Source organism: Equus quagga, chromosome 9 (assembly GCF_021613505.1).
Source record: "Equus quagga isolate Etosha38 chromosome 9, UCLA_HA_Equagga_1.0, whole genome shotgun sequence".
Taxonomy (NCBI): domain Eukaryota; kingdom Metazoa; phylum Chordata; class Mammalia; order Perissodactyla; family Equidae; genus Equus; species Equus quagga.
The window spans coordinates 54105587-54120929 of NC_060275.1; the positions used below are offsets into that span (position 1 = coordinate 54105587).

The 15343-nt window shown below is 35.6% G+C and overlaps 1 protein-coding gene across 1 annotated transcript in view; it reads left to right on the plus strand.

The window, feature by feature from the left end:
* The window catches only part of MIB1 (MIB E3 ubiquitin protein ligase 1), a 140308-nt gene that overhangs the window by 101617 nt on the left and 23348 nt on the right, over positions 1–15343 (plus strand). Inside the window, exons 13-17 of the mRNA XM_046671026.1 lie at positions 4668–4800; positions 7564–7650; positions 9092–9253; positions 11800–11981; positions 13877–14069. Of these exons, the coding sequence (XP_046526982.1) occupies positions 4668–4800; positions 7564–7650; positions 9092–9253; positions 11800–11981; positions 13877–14069 (757 nt within the window). The remainder of the gene's footprint in view (positions 1–4667; positions 4801–7563; positions 7651–9091; positions 9254–11799; positions 11982–13876; positions 14070–15343) is intronic.

The window sequence follows — 15343 nt, forward strand, 5'->3', positions numbered from 1 at the left end:
CAACAGGACAAATTGAATGTGGGAGTAAAAAGGGAGGAAAGGGTCTAAATGATTCCCAGGTTTCTGACTTGGGTGACCGGTTAAATGGTAATAAGAATAACCAAAATCGAGAATATAGGAAGAGGAAAGGAAAAAATGGGGATTTGTACTATGTAGGTTATAATCTTAGAGTTGTCCTAACACTTTACATTGAAGAGTTTTAGACTCTGTAATAAAATGTTTTACCTACGTTATATCATTTAATTCTTACAGCAACCTTATATTTTATAGAGACTTCTATGGAAGTTTTGATACTAGATATGAATCACGACCATTTGTTGCAGTTAGAGATATGAGATAGAAATGTTTTGATTGTGTAGTTGGGGCTTTACAGGGCCAGGATCTGGACTTCAGCTTTGTAGGTCCAGAAGTAATTAGACTTGAGATGACTAACATTAATTGACTTGTAGGAGATTGATGTATAAATCAGAATGCCAAGTTGCTATTTACAGAAAGAAATACTATGTGAAATGGATTATAGTACTCATACCAGCTGATCAGCAGGGGTTTTTTCCCCCCTACTGGGAGAAAAAAGAAATCTGTGAAAAGCTAAATTAAAATTGGAAAATGATTGGTGAGCAAGATGCTTGGTTGGATGATCTTAATAGACAATGTCATCACCCTGTGGTGACTTTCCATATGATGATGTACTGAAAGCTGATAGCATTTTACTGATTTTACTAGGGGGCAGATCAGAATACTGGGAGTGCTTCTCAGAGAACTTTCTCTGTGGATGATGCTGCTGATACACTGATAAATTCTTTTTCTCATTCTTTCTCCAGGCTTCATACAAACTATTTCTTCACTCATTTTTTTTTTAACTAGTCATTGTTTTCCAGAAAAAGACAATTTTCATTTTTTTATTGTAATTTCATCCTGGTGATTTCTGTTATTTTTAATTTTTATCCTAATTGGACTTCTGAGTCTCCTCTTCTATAAATCTCTTTTTCTCTAGTTGGTATCTCTGTCTTTTACTTACTAATTAACTGTTGTCTGATGTATTCACCTCATCTGCCAAAATAACACTGTTTCTGTGAGAAATCAGAAATTACCATTTGTCTTTAAAACACTTTGCTAGTAATATAATTTACTTAATTAGTTTAAAATGAGGCATTTGGATTAACTAATGCCACATATCTTTTAATTCTTATTTTTATGATATCTTAATCTCTCAGGATTTCAAGAAGAACAAAGATTTTAATATGGTTATTCTATTGTATAATTTACCACATTTCTGTAAGTAGGACTAATTAACAGAATAAATTTGTGCTGAAATGAAAACTTGCTCTCCGTAAATCTGAATTTTGTAGTTTAATATTAGGATTTGATTTACTTTGTAGATTGTGATCTAGAAGTGAATTAGGATTATTTTGTCACTTCCAACAGTAGCCTGAAATTACTACCTTTCCCTTGTTCTGACAGTTCAGTTATTGTACTGAGAAGAAAAAGCAAAGACATGAAGTAATGAGAGAACAGAGAGGCAACAAGCTTTCAAGAATACATATCTGTTTCTATTTAAATGCATTAGTAACTTTCTGATCCATTGGCTCTTCTTTTTGAGGGACCTCAGCTTTCCCTAGCTTTTCCCCTGTTCACTTGTGAAGTGCAAGACCAGAAGAACAAGTAAGTGATGGCTCCATCTCAACAGACAGCTTATACTCAGAGGAGGAATCGCTCCTCTCTCTCTGTCCTTCCTTTGAGGTGTTGGCAGTGTAATGTGGGAATGTACTTCTGAAACTGGAATAGAAGACAGTGGGAAACATGGTTCCATAAGACCCAACTTCTAAGGAATATCTATTCAGTAATGTGACTTAAAAAAAAAAACAACGATGAAATTAGCATGGACCCACTTTCTAATTTAAAACTTAGTGTAACATTTATATATGTTGGCTACAAGAAGTAAAGTTGCAAATTAAAAAGATTTAAATAGTAAGCTCAAATATTATCTTAGTGTTTTAACTTAAATTTTTTTTATGAAACTAATACACATACGTAGCTGAGTCAAATAGTCCCACAAAGCTTGTAATGAAAGAGAGCTGTCTTCTGCTTTATCCCTCTTCATCTCTGTCCTCCTCCACCCACCAAATAACTTGCAGCTTATCCAACAGTTTCTTAATTTATCAGTTGTAGGCATTATCTACTGATTTCATGTCACAGAAAGTGAAGATTTAAAATTATTAACATCCTCTGTTACCACCATTTCTGTCAACAAAGTTATATCACAATTTTTCTTTAAATCAATAACCTATGTTTACATTATTTTTAATGATTACATTTTGTTTTTAATAAAACTTTTTTCACATGATTTAGTGCTTACATCTTCAAAACTCTCCAAAAGAATTGTAAAACTCCTATATATTGTTTTTCACGTGGCCAAATGTGTAGGATAATCGATAATGTATGGCATTAGCGTCATGATTATGTCCTAGCCAAACATTCACTAGTATAATCTTGGGCCAGCACGTTTCCCCTTTAAGAATCTGAAATAGAGACCGGCCCCGAGGCCCACTGGTTAAGTTTGGGCGCTCCGCTTCAGCGGTCCAGGGTTTTGCTGGTTTGGATCCTGGGCACAGACGTGGCACCGCTCATCAGGCCATGCTGAGGCGGCGTCCCACGTAGCACAGCCAGAGGACTCACAACTAGAATATACAACTATGTAGTGGGGGGCTTTGGGGAGAAGAAGAAAAAAAAAGAAGATTGCCAACAGTTGTTAGCTCAGGTGCCAATCTTTAAAAAAAAAAATCTGAAACAAAGTCTACATAAGGTCTAGTATTTTATTTTAATCTACTGAATGAGGAGGATTAGAATCCTTAGAATTACTGAAAACAAACTAAAGCAGGAAACCTTAGCTTTGTATGAGGTTCATGAATGGGATTTAGGGGTTTGTAGACATCCTCAGAATTGTAGGTAAAGATTTTTGCATGCGTTTCTCTGGGGAAGAGCCCATAGCTTTCCATTGATTTCCAAAGAAGTCTGTCACCCCTAAACAATGATTGTAACTTTAGTAACAATCACTGAAAGGTGTCTTTAGGCTGAGATTTTCAGTATACTTTGGATCACAAACCTGTTTAAAAACCTGATAAAAACTATAAACTCCCTTGGGGCCGGCCCGGTGGCACAGCAGTTAAGTGTGCACATTCTGCTTCGGCAGCCCGGGGTTCGCCGGTTTGGATCCCAGGTGCGGACATGGCACCATTTGGCAAGCCATGCTGTGGTAGGTGTCCCACATAGAATGTTAGCTCAGGGCCAGTCTTCCTCAGCTAAACAGAGGAGGATTGGCAGCAGATGTTAGCTCAGGGCTAATCTTCCTTGGGGGAAAAAAAAACCCCCAAAAACTATAAACTCCCAAATTTGAGTACAATTTTAGAGGTTCTTGGATACTCCAAAGCCTTTTCTCAGGCTTTTTGGACTTTCTACATGGGATTCATAGACCACTTCCATTAAGGAAACATATTCTGTGTCATGTTGGGCCATAGTGTCAATAATATTTTAGAGACTTAAATGGTTTCCTTTACACACATTCTGCATCTTCAGGCTGTTTCTCCGTACATTTATAACATTTCTTTATTCAAATTTTTCTCTCTCGTATATATCACCTTAGGAAAAACTATCTCAATATGTATCTTACTATTATTTCTTGCCCTTTTTTTACTTACCTTTTTTACTGTTGGAACAATTTTAAAAGCTTTTCTGTGTTTACTTCCCTTCTTTAGGTATGGGGGAAGATTCAGTGTCTGATATATTTATCAGCGCTGTCCTTGCCAAGTCCGACATTCTTTATAAGAGCAATTACCTTAGGTCTCAGTCTTAAAAAAAACAACTGGTGGAATATATTAAGGGAGCTTTTTTCCAAATTGTATTATGGGTTTTCCACATAGAACCTTTCTGTTAAGAAAAGTTGCTTCTAATTTCCCTTTTCTTTTTGTGGGATGGGGTAGCTTTTTCTTTAAGAAGCATCATTTCTTGATAATTAGTTCCCCTCTTCCTTTATGGTTTAATCTTTAGTGCTCTTTAGGATTACTTTGTCTTTTTGGCTTTGAAAATACTTCATTACCAATTCTTAAATATTAGATTATAATGATTGTTTTGTGTGTTTTGCTGTCAACTGGATTTGGCACTACTAAATTACATATATCAGGTTTTTAATTCTGCAGAATTCGTGATAATTTCCCAGCTACATAAAATTTGTCTTATCACTGTTTTTCCTACTATGTTATTGTTGTTACCTGGTTGTTCTTCATTAACTCTTTTATTAATATATACTATTCAAATTGAACCTGAGAGATTCTACAAAGCTAAAATTGTGTCCTTTTTAGGGTATTTTTTTTCTCCTTTGGTTTTTTTTCCCCCTCTCATAATATTTCCCCTTTATAGCACTCTCATTCTATTTTGCTGCTATTCTCCAAATAGTGATATTTTGTTTACGTCTTAAAATATCAAAAAGTTGTGCATTTGAGATTTAGAAAAATTGAATTTCTGTTTGTCTCTAAGGGCATACTTTTCTTTAAAGAAGTATATTTTCATTTGATTTCAGAAGTTCCTTTTGAATATTTTTTCCAAGGAAAATAAAATATTAAATTAAATATCAAATTATGTAAATATCAAAATAATGTAAATTTGATTTTCAGTGCAATGCGTGTTTTACTGTCTAAATTACCAAGACCATGGATTGTGGATGAGAAGAAAGATGATGGTTATACTGCCTTGCATCTGGCTGCCCTTAATAATCATGTAGAAGTGGCTGAACTGTTGGTACATCAGGTAGGAAAAGCAGTTCAATAATTTTTAACAATTTTGGACCATTGCCATTCATTTATTACTTCATCAACTACCTATTAGTAGGTTACAGTAAAATCCCATGATGATGCAAATTCAGATATAGTACATATTCAGTCTTCTCCCTAACACTGGCTCTTAAATAAAGGGAGGCGGGGGAGTGTGTGTGTGTGTGTGTGTGTGTGTGAATACGTCAGCTCAGAATTGCCTCTGCACAGTCTTCCTGGATTGGTGCAATGAAATTGGCATCAACTAAAAGGGATTCCCCAAATCGTTGTCACTGTTGTGGAAGTATCAGTCAGCCACAGGACTAAGAACCGTCATGTTGATATCTAAGCTGGTGTGGCCTGTTGCCATCAGGTAACACCAGGCTGTAGCCAGGATCTGGGGGTTCAGTTCATGACTACTGATGGACCTCTGGAATCTGTGGTTGGAAAGCAGCACAGGCTCACTTTAGTCATTTTATTCATCTCAGAAATAAGATGACTGCATTTTTATGCAGTTGGGTTTTTGGGGAACCTATTTATTGCAGTTTTATGATGATGTTTTAGTATATTCAGAAAACTTTTAAAATGCTTCAGTCAAGCATATGCCACGTAGAAGCACTGAAGGTACCAAAGAATTATCCGTGATCCCTGACTCCAAGGAACTTACAGTCTAGTTAAGAAGATGAAACAGCAGAAAAATTTAGTAGATAGTACATTATTTGTAACTAAGTCCTGGATCATAAGATAGACACTCCATAAACTACAGAAATTTAAAGGAATTGTTCAAAAGTTAAAACCACATTTCACCTGCCGTTTTAAGCCTTTATTATTAAAATTATTTTTATTAGATGTATTATTAATTATGATAAATTCCTTTTCATCCAAAATCCAAATAACTAACCTTAAGCCAATACCACGCTGTCTGGGTGATTGTTGCTTTGTGGTAAGTCTCCAGATCAGTTAGAGGAAGTCTTCCAACTTGATTGTTCTTTCTCAGAATTACTTTAATATTCTGGATCTTTCAAATTTCCATATTTTAGAATCAGATTATTAGTTTCTATTAAAAAGTCTTTTGGTAGTTTGTTTTTGCACATATTAGATTTATCTTTAATTTTTTTGATGATATTGTAAATTGTTTTAAATTTCAATTTCTAATTGTATATTACTACTATATGGAAATACAGTTTTTTTGGGTATATTGACCATGTATCCTGTGACCTTGCTTAAATTTCCATATGTCATTAGGGAAATGTAAATTACAGCTACAATGAAACACTACTGATCATCAACTACAGGGCCTGAAAACCAAGTGTTGATGAGGAGGTGGAGCAATTAGAATTCACAGACATTGCTGGTGTTTTTTAAAGCAGACACTTTGAAAAACAATTTGGCAGTTTCTTATAAAGTTTTCTTTTAAAGTTAAACATGTATTCACTATGCGACCTAGCAATCCCACTTCTAGGTATGTACCTAAGAGAACTGAGGACAAATTTCCACACAAAAACTAAATATTTATAGTTAGCTTTATTTATAATAGCTCCAAACTGGAAGCAAGCCAAATGCTCATCAACCAGTGCCTGGATAAACAAATTATGTACGTCCATACCATGAATGCTCCTTTGAAAAATGTTAATGATGGAAAAGTTCAGCAAGCTTAAAAAGGAAATCCCTCGCTTTCTGCATTTAAATGAGAACAAACATGATAAGAAAACAAGCTAAGTACCTCATGATCTCACTCAAAGAAACATAAATAGTAAACAGAAACCTGACACTCCCATCTTCCAGAATATGTTGTGGCGTTACCAGAACTTCAGCCCTACCTGTGCCCTGGCACAGGTGGGTGAGTGTCAGACTGTAATCACAGGGCATGAATGGTCTAAGACGGAAACAGAATGATGAAGTTTATCTTCTGAATCTGTAGCCCTTTTCTTAATTTCACTTTTTTTTAATTATACTTGACATTGTGCTAGGCAGTCTTACATGTTACTTTTCTTAATCCTCACATTGATCCTGTAAAATAGGTTGTACTATTACCATTTTGGAGCTGAAGAAATAGGCATAAAATGGTATAGTGCTTGCTTAAGTTGACAAAGCTCGTTAAGTGACAGCACTTGAAGCCAGGTCCCAAGATGCTAAGCTCAGTGCTTTTGCCTCTCAGTCCTTTTCTCTGTCCTTGGCATCATGTTCCCATGTAGTCCTTTGGCTATCCCAGGACCCTAATGGGATTTTCTGCTCTTCCTTTAAGTAAGTATCTTTACATACTAATTAAGCATTGACTTCTTGTCACCCTCAAGCAAAGTTCCTTTTCACAGAATGAGGAAGAGCTCAATTATGCAACAAGAGGAAGTGACCTTATTAGGTTACTAATATAAATCTAAATCCAATTTGGAGACTCATTAATATAACTTCTCAGGAAATCTTTATGGTTAAAAGGAACTAATTATCTCCATTGCTCTGTAGTAGAGATTGAAAGGAAACTCTGACTCCGTGCGGCTCTTTGTCCTTTAACTGTTCTTGGATGGAGTCTCCACAATAAAAATCATTGTTTTAAACTTGCTGTTCTACTTCAGAAAGTTTGCTGCCCCATCCAGTTCTTCCTGTATTGCCCTCCACTGTGACCATGTGAGAACAATGTCCCAGCAGCCAGAGGAGAGGAAAGTGGTCAGCAGTGTCCAATATTATTTATTCTTCACAAATAGTTACAGTTTTAATGTTTTTCACTGTTGTCAAATTTTAACTATGTAAACAACTTCTTCTTCAGGGTAATGCAAACCTGGATATCCAGAATGTGAACCAACAAACTGCCCTCCACCTTGCTGTGGAACGACAGCACACCCAGATCGTGAGGGTAAATGTTCACTAACAGGGCTCTTAGCTTGCAGTTGTATTTTAAGCAGACAGGTTCTAGAATGTCTTGAAAATTTAAGTGATGCATTGTTAGATTTCTCACAAGGCATAGTTAGATGTAAAAGTTATGATTTTGGGCTAATATTTTGTATCAATTTGGCAAAGATTTTTAATTAAAATAGGGAACATCTTAAAACTCTGATATTCAGTCTTTATAATTTTGTTTCCAGACTTGTGAAATCCTGGAATATTAAATCAGAAAATTTCAAAGTAACATGTAAAATAGTTTTTAAAAAGTACATTCCCTCTTTAATTTGTATAAGTGAGAGTGAGCTATAATTAAAAGGTTTGGCTGGACATTTGCTGCAGATTCCAGCAAAGCTGAAATAGATATTTTTATTTTACTAATCTGGTTTCTCCAGACAAAATATTTGAAAGATTATCTGTTTAAAATTTTTTTGTAGTATAGAGATTCTTAAAGTTTGGAGGCCAAACCAGCAGCATCAGCATCACCTGGGCCGTTGGTAGAAAATAAATTCTTGGGCCCTACCTCAGACCAGCCAAGTCAGAACCTCCAGGGTGGGAATTAGCAATCTGTGGTTTAACAAGACCCCCAGGTAATTCTGATGCACGTTCTAATTTGAGAAACACTGCCCTAGAGTGACAGTTTATGTAAACTTTTTAGAACAAAGTGAAAAAAAAAAGGGAAGGTAATTTGCCAAGACACGTAAGACCATATGCTTGAGATTGGTTTCTTTGTACGATGTTTTTCTAAAACTCTGATAGCATTTGTAGAAAGGATTAGGGAAATTGTTAAAGCACCATTAGCAAAGTCTTAAATAAAGTTATATTTACTACTTAAAATAGCTATTGAAACATATAAGTTATGCATTTTATGTAAGAGGTTGTAGTTTACCAAACACTCCACATTTATTGTATTTAAAATTCCTCTCGTTAAAAACTCTTCATTTCTCTCTGGTTTTTGGACTTTCCTTATGTGACCATATTTGTAGAAAGTTGACCAAAGAGAATAGAATAAATAATTTTTGCTTGTTTGTTTACATAATAGAATAATTTTGAACATTATGGTTTGGTCCTGTTGGAAGTACTTAAAATATCCCAACTCACGTATCTAAAATTAAAGGGTGAAATAAATTGTCCTAAATTTCCCCCAGTTATCTTGATCTTAGAGTAGGTAAATTAAGCAACATATTGGTTCTCATTTCTTTCTGTTCTCTCAATATTTGAATAACCCAGGGCTTATCACTATTTGTAAGGAACCACAGGGGTATAGAGTAGTGGGAAGCAAATTTATAAAAATAATTAACTTTAGTGGCAGCTCCTTCAGCTAGGTCCAGGACTCTCTCACTGTTACTGTAGATACATTGTAATTTCTTGTGGACGTAAATACTTTAGCAAAATGAGATGTGTTTCTCTTTTAGCTTTTGGTCCGTGCAGGTGCCAAATTAGATATTCAGGATAAGGATGGGGATACTCCTTTGCATGAAGCTCTGAGGCATCACACCTTGTCTCAGCTACGTCAACTTCAAGATATGCAAGATGTGGGGAAGGTTGATGCTGCCTGGGAGCCATCCAAAAACACAGTGAGTAAAGATAATCTTTGATTCAGTACTAGCAGAAGCATCTTTTAATGCAAGATCTTATATTTATGCTAATTTAACCTGCGTCTGATAAAATATATAGTTTTTTAATAAAGATTGGCACCTGAGCTAACAACTGTGGCCAGTCTTCCTTTTTTTTTTGTTCCTCCGTCTTCTCCCCAAATCCTCCCCCGCCCCGTACATAGTTGTATATTCTTAGGTGTGGGTCCTTCTAGTTGTGGCACCTGGGACGCTGCCTCAACTTGGCCTGATGAGTGGTGCCATGTCCACGCCCAGGATCCAAACCAGCGAAACCCTGGGCCACTGAGGTGGAGCGCGGGAACTTAACCACTTGGCCGTGGGCCGGCACCTGATAAAATATTTTATCAGAGCTACATAGGTAGAAATTTAGTTTATGAACTAAATACTAGTCACGTATTGCTTTACATTCTTACCAAAAGTTGTTTCATGGTTCTTTTAACTTTAGCCATTCAGATAGATGTTGTGGTATCTTATTGTGGTTTTAATTTGCATTTCCCTTATGATTACTGATATTGAACATCTTTTCATTTGCTTGTTTGCCACTCACACGTATTTGATGAAGTGTCTGTTCAAATCTTTTTCTTTGAGGAGGATTGGCCCCTGAGCTAACACCTGTGCCAGTCGTACTCTATTTTGTATGTGGGATGCCACCACAGCACGTCTTGATGAGTGGTGTGTAGGTCGGTGCCCAGAATCTCAACTGGTGAACCTTGGGCCGCTGAAACGGAGTGCGTGAACTTAACCACTATGCAATTAGGCTGGACCTGTTCAAATCTTTTGTTCATTATTTTGTTGAGCTGTTTTCTTACCATTGAGTTTTGAGAGTTCTTTATATAATCTTAATACAAATTCTTTATCAGAAATGTGATATGCATGTATTTTCTCCCAGTCTATAGCTTGTCTTTTCATTCTTTTAACAGTGTTTTTGGAAGTGCAGAAGTTCTTAATTTTGATGATCTAATTTATCAGTTTTTTTCTTTCATTGTTTGTGCTTTCTTTGTCCTATCTGAGAAATCTTTGCCAAACCCAAGGTTGCTAAGGTTTTCTCCTGTTTTGTACTAGAAGTTTGTAAAGTTGTTAGTTGTTACGTTTAGGTCAATGATTCATTTTGAGTTAATTTTTGTATATATAGTATGAGGTACGGATCAAAGTTCTTTTTTTTCTTTTGCTTGTGGATATCCAGTTATTCCAGCACAGTTTGTTGAAAAGACTGTCTTTTTCTACTGAATTGCCTGTTGCACTTTTATCCAAAATCAGTTAACCATGTGTGTCTTTCCGGATTCCATATTCTCTTCTATTGGGCTATGTCTTTAGCTATGTAACGCCAGCCCACTGTTGTGATCACTGTAGCTTTATGATAAATGTTGAGGTGAATTAGTAAAGTCCTCTAATTTTCTTCTTTTTCCAAGTTGTTTGACTATTGTAAGTCCTTCACCTCTCCATATGAGTTTTAGAATCATTTTTAAGAATGTAAAGGGGTTCTAAGACCCAAGTATTTGAGAATTGCTGCCTTTCTCTATGACCGTGGATAAATTCTCTAACTCATGTGTGTCTCATTTTTCTCATTTTAAAATGACAGGAGGGGAGTAACTACCTCCATAAGGTTGTAAAGATTAAATCAGTTAATTCATGGAAAGTGCTTAAAACAGTTCTCAGTCCATTGTAGGTGCTCCATAAATGTTAACAATTATTATGACTATTTTCAAGTAAGATATTTAAATCAGTAGCTTGGATGCTATCAGAGCCTGGTTTGTCTCATTCACCATCTCTTGGTTAATTCTTAGGCATGGTTCTTTCCTCGGTGTCTCTCCCCTTATTGCTCCAAGTTGGTTGCTAGCAGCTCCAGAGCCAAATTGGCTAGAAAAGGGAGTGTTTCCTCAATATCTCAATCAGAAGTCCTGTTCCTGAGTTTTATTGGCCTTAAATTGACCTGATTTGGGTTATGTGTCATCCCTGAACTAATCACATAGATGAGGTGGATGTCTGACTGATTTGAGTCATCTTTGGTCCACCTCTAAAACTGGAGAACCGGTCAGTCCTCAAACTACGTGCCTGAGAAGATTAGAGGGAGGGAAGAGAAGGGGCAATGGCTATTAGGACTGCAACTCAAATGTCCACCACATCTATATAGTCTGTAAGTTCTTCCCAGACATGTGTTTTTATATATAATACACACACGCTCATATATTTATAGTCATGTACTGCATAATGATGTTTTGGTCAACGACGGACCAGACTGCATGTATTGTGGTCCTATAAGATTAGTACCATATAGCCAATGTGGTAATAGGCTATACCACCTAGATTTGTGTAAGTGCACTCTGTGATGTTCACAGAACGAGGAAATTGCTTAACACCACATTTCTCACGACGATGCATTTCCCTGTCTTTAAGCAGCACGTGACTGTCTCTATACAAACACACAGACACATACATGTATATTTGGTGGTAAGAATTGACAACAGAGTCCTAAGGGGAAAATAATGACTGACTTCATTTGATTTCAGTTAATAATGGGACTTGGTACCCAGGGAGCGGAGAAGAAGAGTGCAGCATCTATTGCGTGTTTCTTGGCTGCTAATGGTGCTGACCTTAGCATTCGAAATAAGAAGGGTCAATCTCCACTTGATCTCTGTCCTGATCCAAGTCTCTGCAAAGCACTGGCAAAGTGTCATAAAGAAAAAGTCAGGTTTGTATTATTTATCATAAAACTTAATAGTCTATGTGTAAAATATCGTGTGGTTTCATAATGGAGAACTTAATTACTTGAAAATGTCTTTGTCTTTCCTCTTCTATCTTTGTGTTGACGCTTTCTTTCTTAAAAATTTCCCTACAGGCAGCATGTCTCTTATTTCGTGTTGTATTCTTTACATTATTAAATATCACGCTTTATGCATAATAAATTCTAAGAAACTTTTCTAAACTAGTCTATCTTCCAGTACTTGTATATGTTAGAGAAATTTATCTGTAAGAAAAGTCTCACCAGTGAAATTGCTGTGATTATATATATATTTAAAATTTTAATAGACTCTTTCAAAGAGTGGCAGTCTACATGCTCACCAACAGGGTATATCTCACACAAACTGTGTAATAATTCTAGCACCTTGCACAGTGCCTGACAGACACTTCATAAATATCTATGAAGGACTGAAAGAATGAACAAATGAATGAACCAATTCCTGATGTTTTCTCTAAAAATGATCATTTCACACTTGTCTTCTTTTCTAAAAGTAAAATGTGTCATTGACTTTAATTATTATTTATAATACAACTAAATTTCTTATTATGAGATACTATAGACATACAAAAAGGTAAGTCTCATTTCTTTTTCACCCAGATGGTACTGTACAACTATTATTGCTCTATATACCTGGTTCTAGTCATTGAACATTTCAGTAGTTGTCCCTTGACCTTTGTGCCCTTTGCCTCTCTTATAGTTTATGGATAGTGATGAAATGACATTTCTTTGGAATCCATGCATAGAGCTATGTTATAGAGAAATTAATACAATGAGGTATATACATTTCTTTAAGTTTATTCTCAAGGAGAATAAAGTTCTACAAAAAGAGAGAATGCATCTAAAAATAGATGGATACAAGGCACTATAATTACTGTAGTAATAACTTTAGCACTGGCCTCTAAGATGAAACTGCTTTGTGTGTGTGTGTGTGCACGCACGTGTTCATGAATTTCTAAAGATCGTAGTAGAAATGGAGTATTCCTTTTCTCTAACAGTAGTTGGTCATTTATATGTATTTCTTTGTCTTGTATCTATATATTTATAGATGCATTCTGTCTTTCTATAATAGAATTTTATGCTCTTTAAGGATACACTTAAAGAAATGTCAGAACAGCAGCTGCAGTGACATATTTTCCAAAGTGCCCTATTTGTCAGTTGTGAACTCTGATGATGCTTCATTCTGTCTGTAGTTAGGATAACTAACGTGGACTCTGATTAGGATTTTGTTTGATTCCTGTGCCTTCCTCAGCTGGTTCTATATAGAGTGAAACTGTGTTTATGTTAAATTTTTTTCACCTAGTGTTTTTGATTTCTTTGTCAGAAGAAGATCCACCCTTTTCCACTGGGTGAGGATTTGTTCAGTTTGAAATTTGAATAGTATTAGAAGTACCTAAAGAAGCAGAAATGTTTATAAATAAAAAAAATAGTATACAGTGTTTCATATACAGATGTTAAAGATTAATTTTTATTTTATTTTATTAATTTTTTTTTTGTGAGGAAGATTACTGCTGAGCCAACATCTGTTACCAGTTTTCCTCTTTTCTTGCTTGAGGAAGATTAGCCAGTCTTCCTCCACTTTATATGTGGGTTGCTGCCACAGCATGGCTGATGAGTGGTGTAGGTCCACACCTAGGATCTGAACCTGTGAGCTCAGTCCGCTGAAGCAGAGTGTGCTGAACTTAACCATCATGCCATGGGGCTGGTGCCAAATCTTAATATTTTGACCTAACTAGAGCTGTTTTTGCATATAATATTGATGTTCTATGTGTTTTTAAAAATATTTTAATTAATGAATTTGTAACAAATATTCTGAAGGCTTGATTAGAATTATTTTCTTTTACTAGTGGTCAGGTGGGTTCTCGAAGTCCTTCTATGATTAGTAATGATTCTGAGACCTTGGAAGAGTGTATGGTGTGCTCAGATATGAAGAGAGATACTCTTTTTGGCCCATGTGGACATATTGCCACCTGTTCTTTATGTTCTCCACGAGTCAAGAAATGTCTCATCTGTAAAGAACAAGTTCAGTCCAGGACAAAGGTAATATATTTTTATATAATATTTTGTCATTTTATGATGTTCTTTGAGACTACAGTTAATGATAAGATTATATGATGCCATGTATCTGTTTAATTTTGTTCTTCTTAAGAATGATTAAATATAGGAATGTATAATTTATACATTTATCAAGAGACCAATTATGAGTTTACTTCTTATATGTAAACTATAGTAGTTAAAAATAAACGCAGTCTGCTATTTTGCTATCAAAGCCTCTTATAACCGAAAGATGTATTTAATTCCATTTTGTAATGTAGTTGCTTGTATATTTCACCTTTTTTGAGTGCATGGACTGTGTTGTACTGCACTGATTTTTGTAAAAGACCAGCTGATTTTTTCTTGTAGAATGTCACACGTTCTGGATTTATTTGATTGTTTTTATCGTGGCATTGTTTTATTTGATTCTCTATCCTCCATTTCCTATAAACTGGAAGTTAGATCTGATGGCTTGATTAAGGTCAGCTTACACGTTTTTGGCCAAAAAACTTCACAGATGATGCTACTCATTTTATGTTAAGTCCCACCAGGAGGCAAAGAAAGTCTAATCATCTTGCACTCAGTGATGGCTGAGTTCTGAATCCACTCTGATCTTACTTCATCTGACTCCTTTTGCTTTTTGAGAAGTGTTACTCTTTTCTGGGCTTCTGGTTTCATTCTTTTTCCATGTAACTGGGTGCTTTATCATAACTATACCGTCTGACTCATTTTGGTTCACTGAAGTAGTTGGTTTCCTTTTTCAGTTGTTTAACGTGCACACACGTGTATGTGTGGAGGGAGATTAAGTCTTTTACAAATGCTCTCTCTCAAGATGACTAGCTGAAACCAAAAGATATGTTGCTTTTGTTTGGTTTCATTTATCAAGTTTATACTGTTTTTTTCATTCCCTTCTTTTTATTCTTTTCATTTTTCTCTTGATGTTGCCTAAGCTGTTCATTAGCCTTCCTTAATCAGAAAGGAGCTGGCACTAATTCTTGTAGTGAATTAGCTGGCAGTGACTTAAAAGGTGTTATCTTGCCAGTGCGTCTTACATTTTCGTAGGGAATCTTCTAAGATTGGATGCTTTTTATGATCCAAATGAATATATCTTTGGTAAAAGTACTGGTGCAGGAAAAAGTACAAGGAAGTTATTTTTAGATGAGAGCTACTGGAGTAGTAGTGTGTGTGTAGCTGTTTAGTCTATTTGTGAAGCTGAAGAGGATGGACTAACAGCACTTACTGTATGCCAGGCACTGTGTTGGTATTTTATATGCATTATA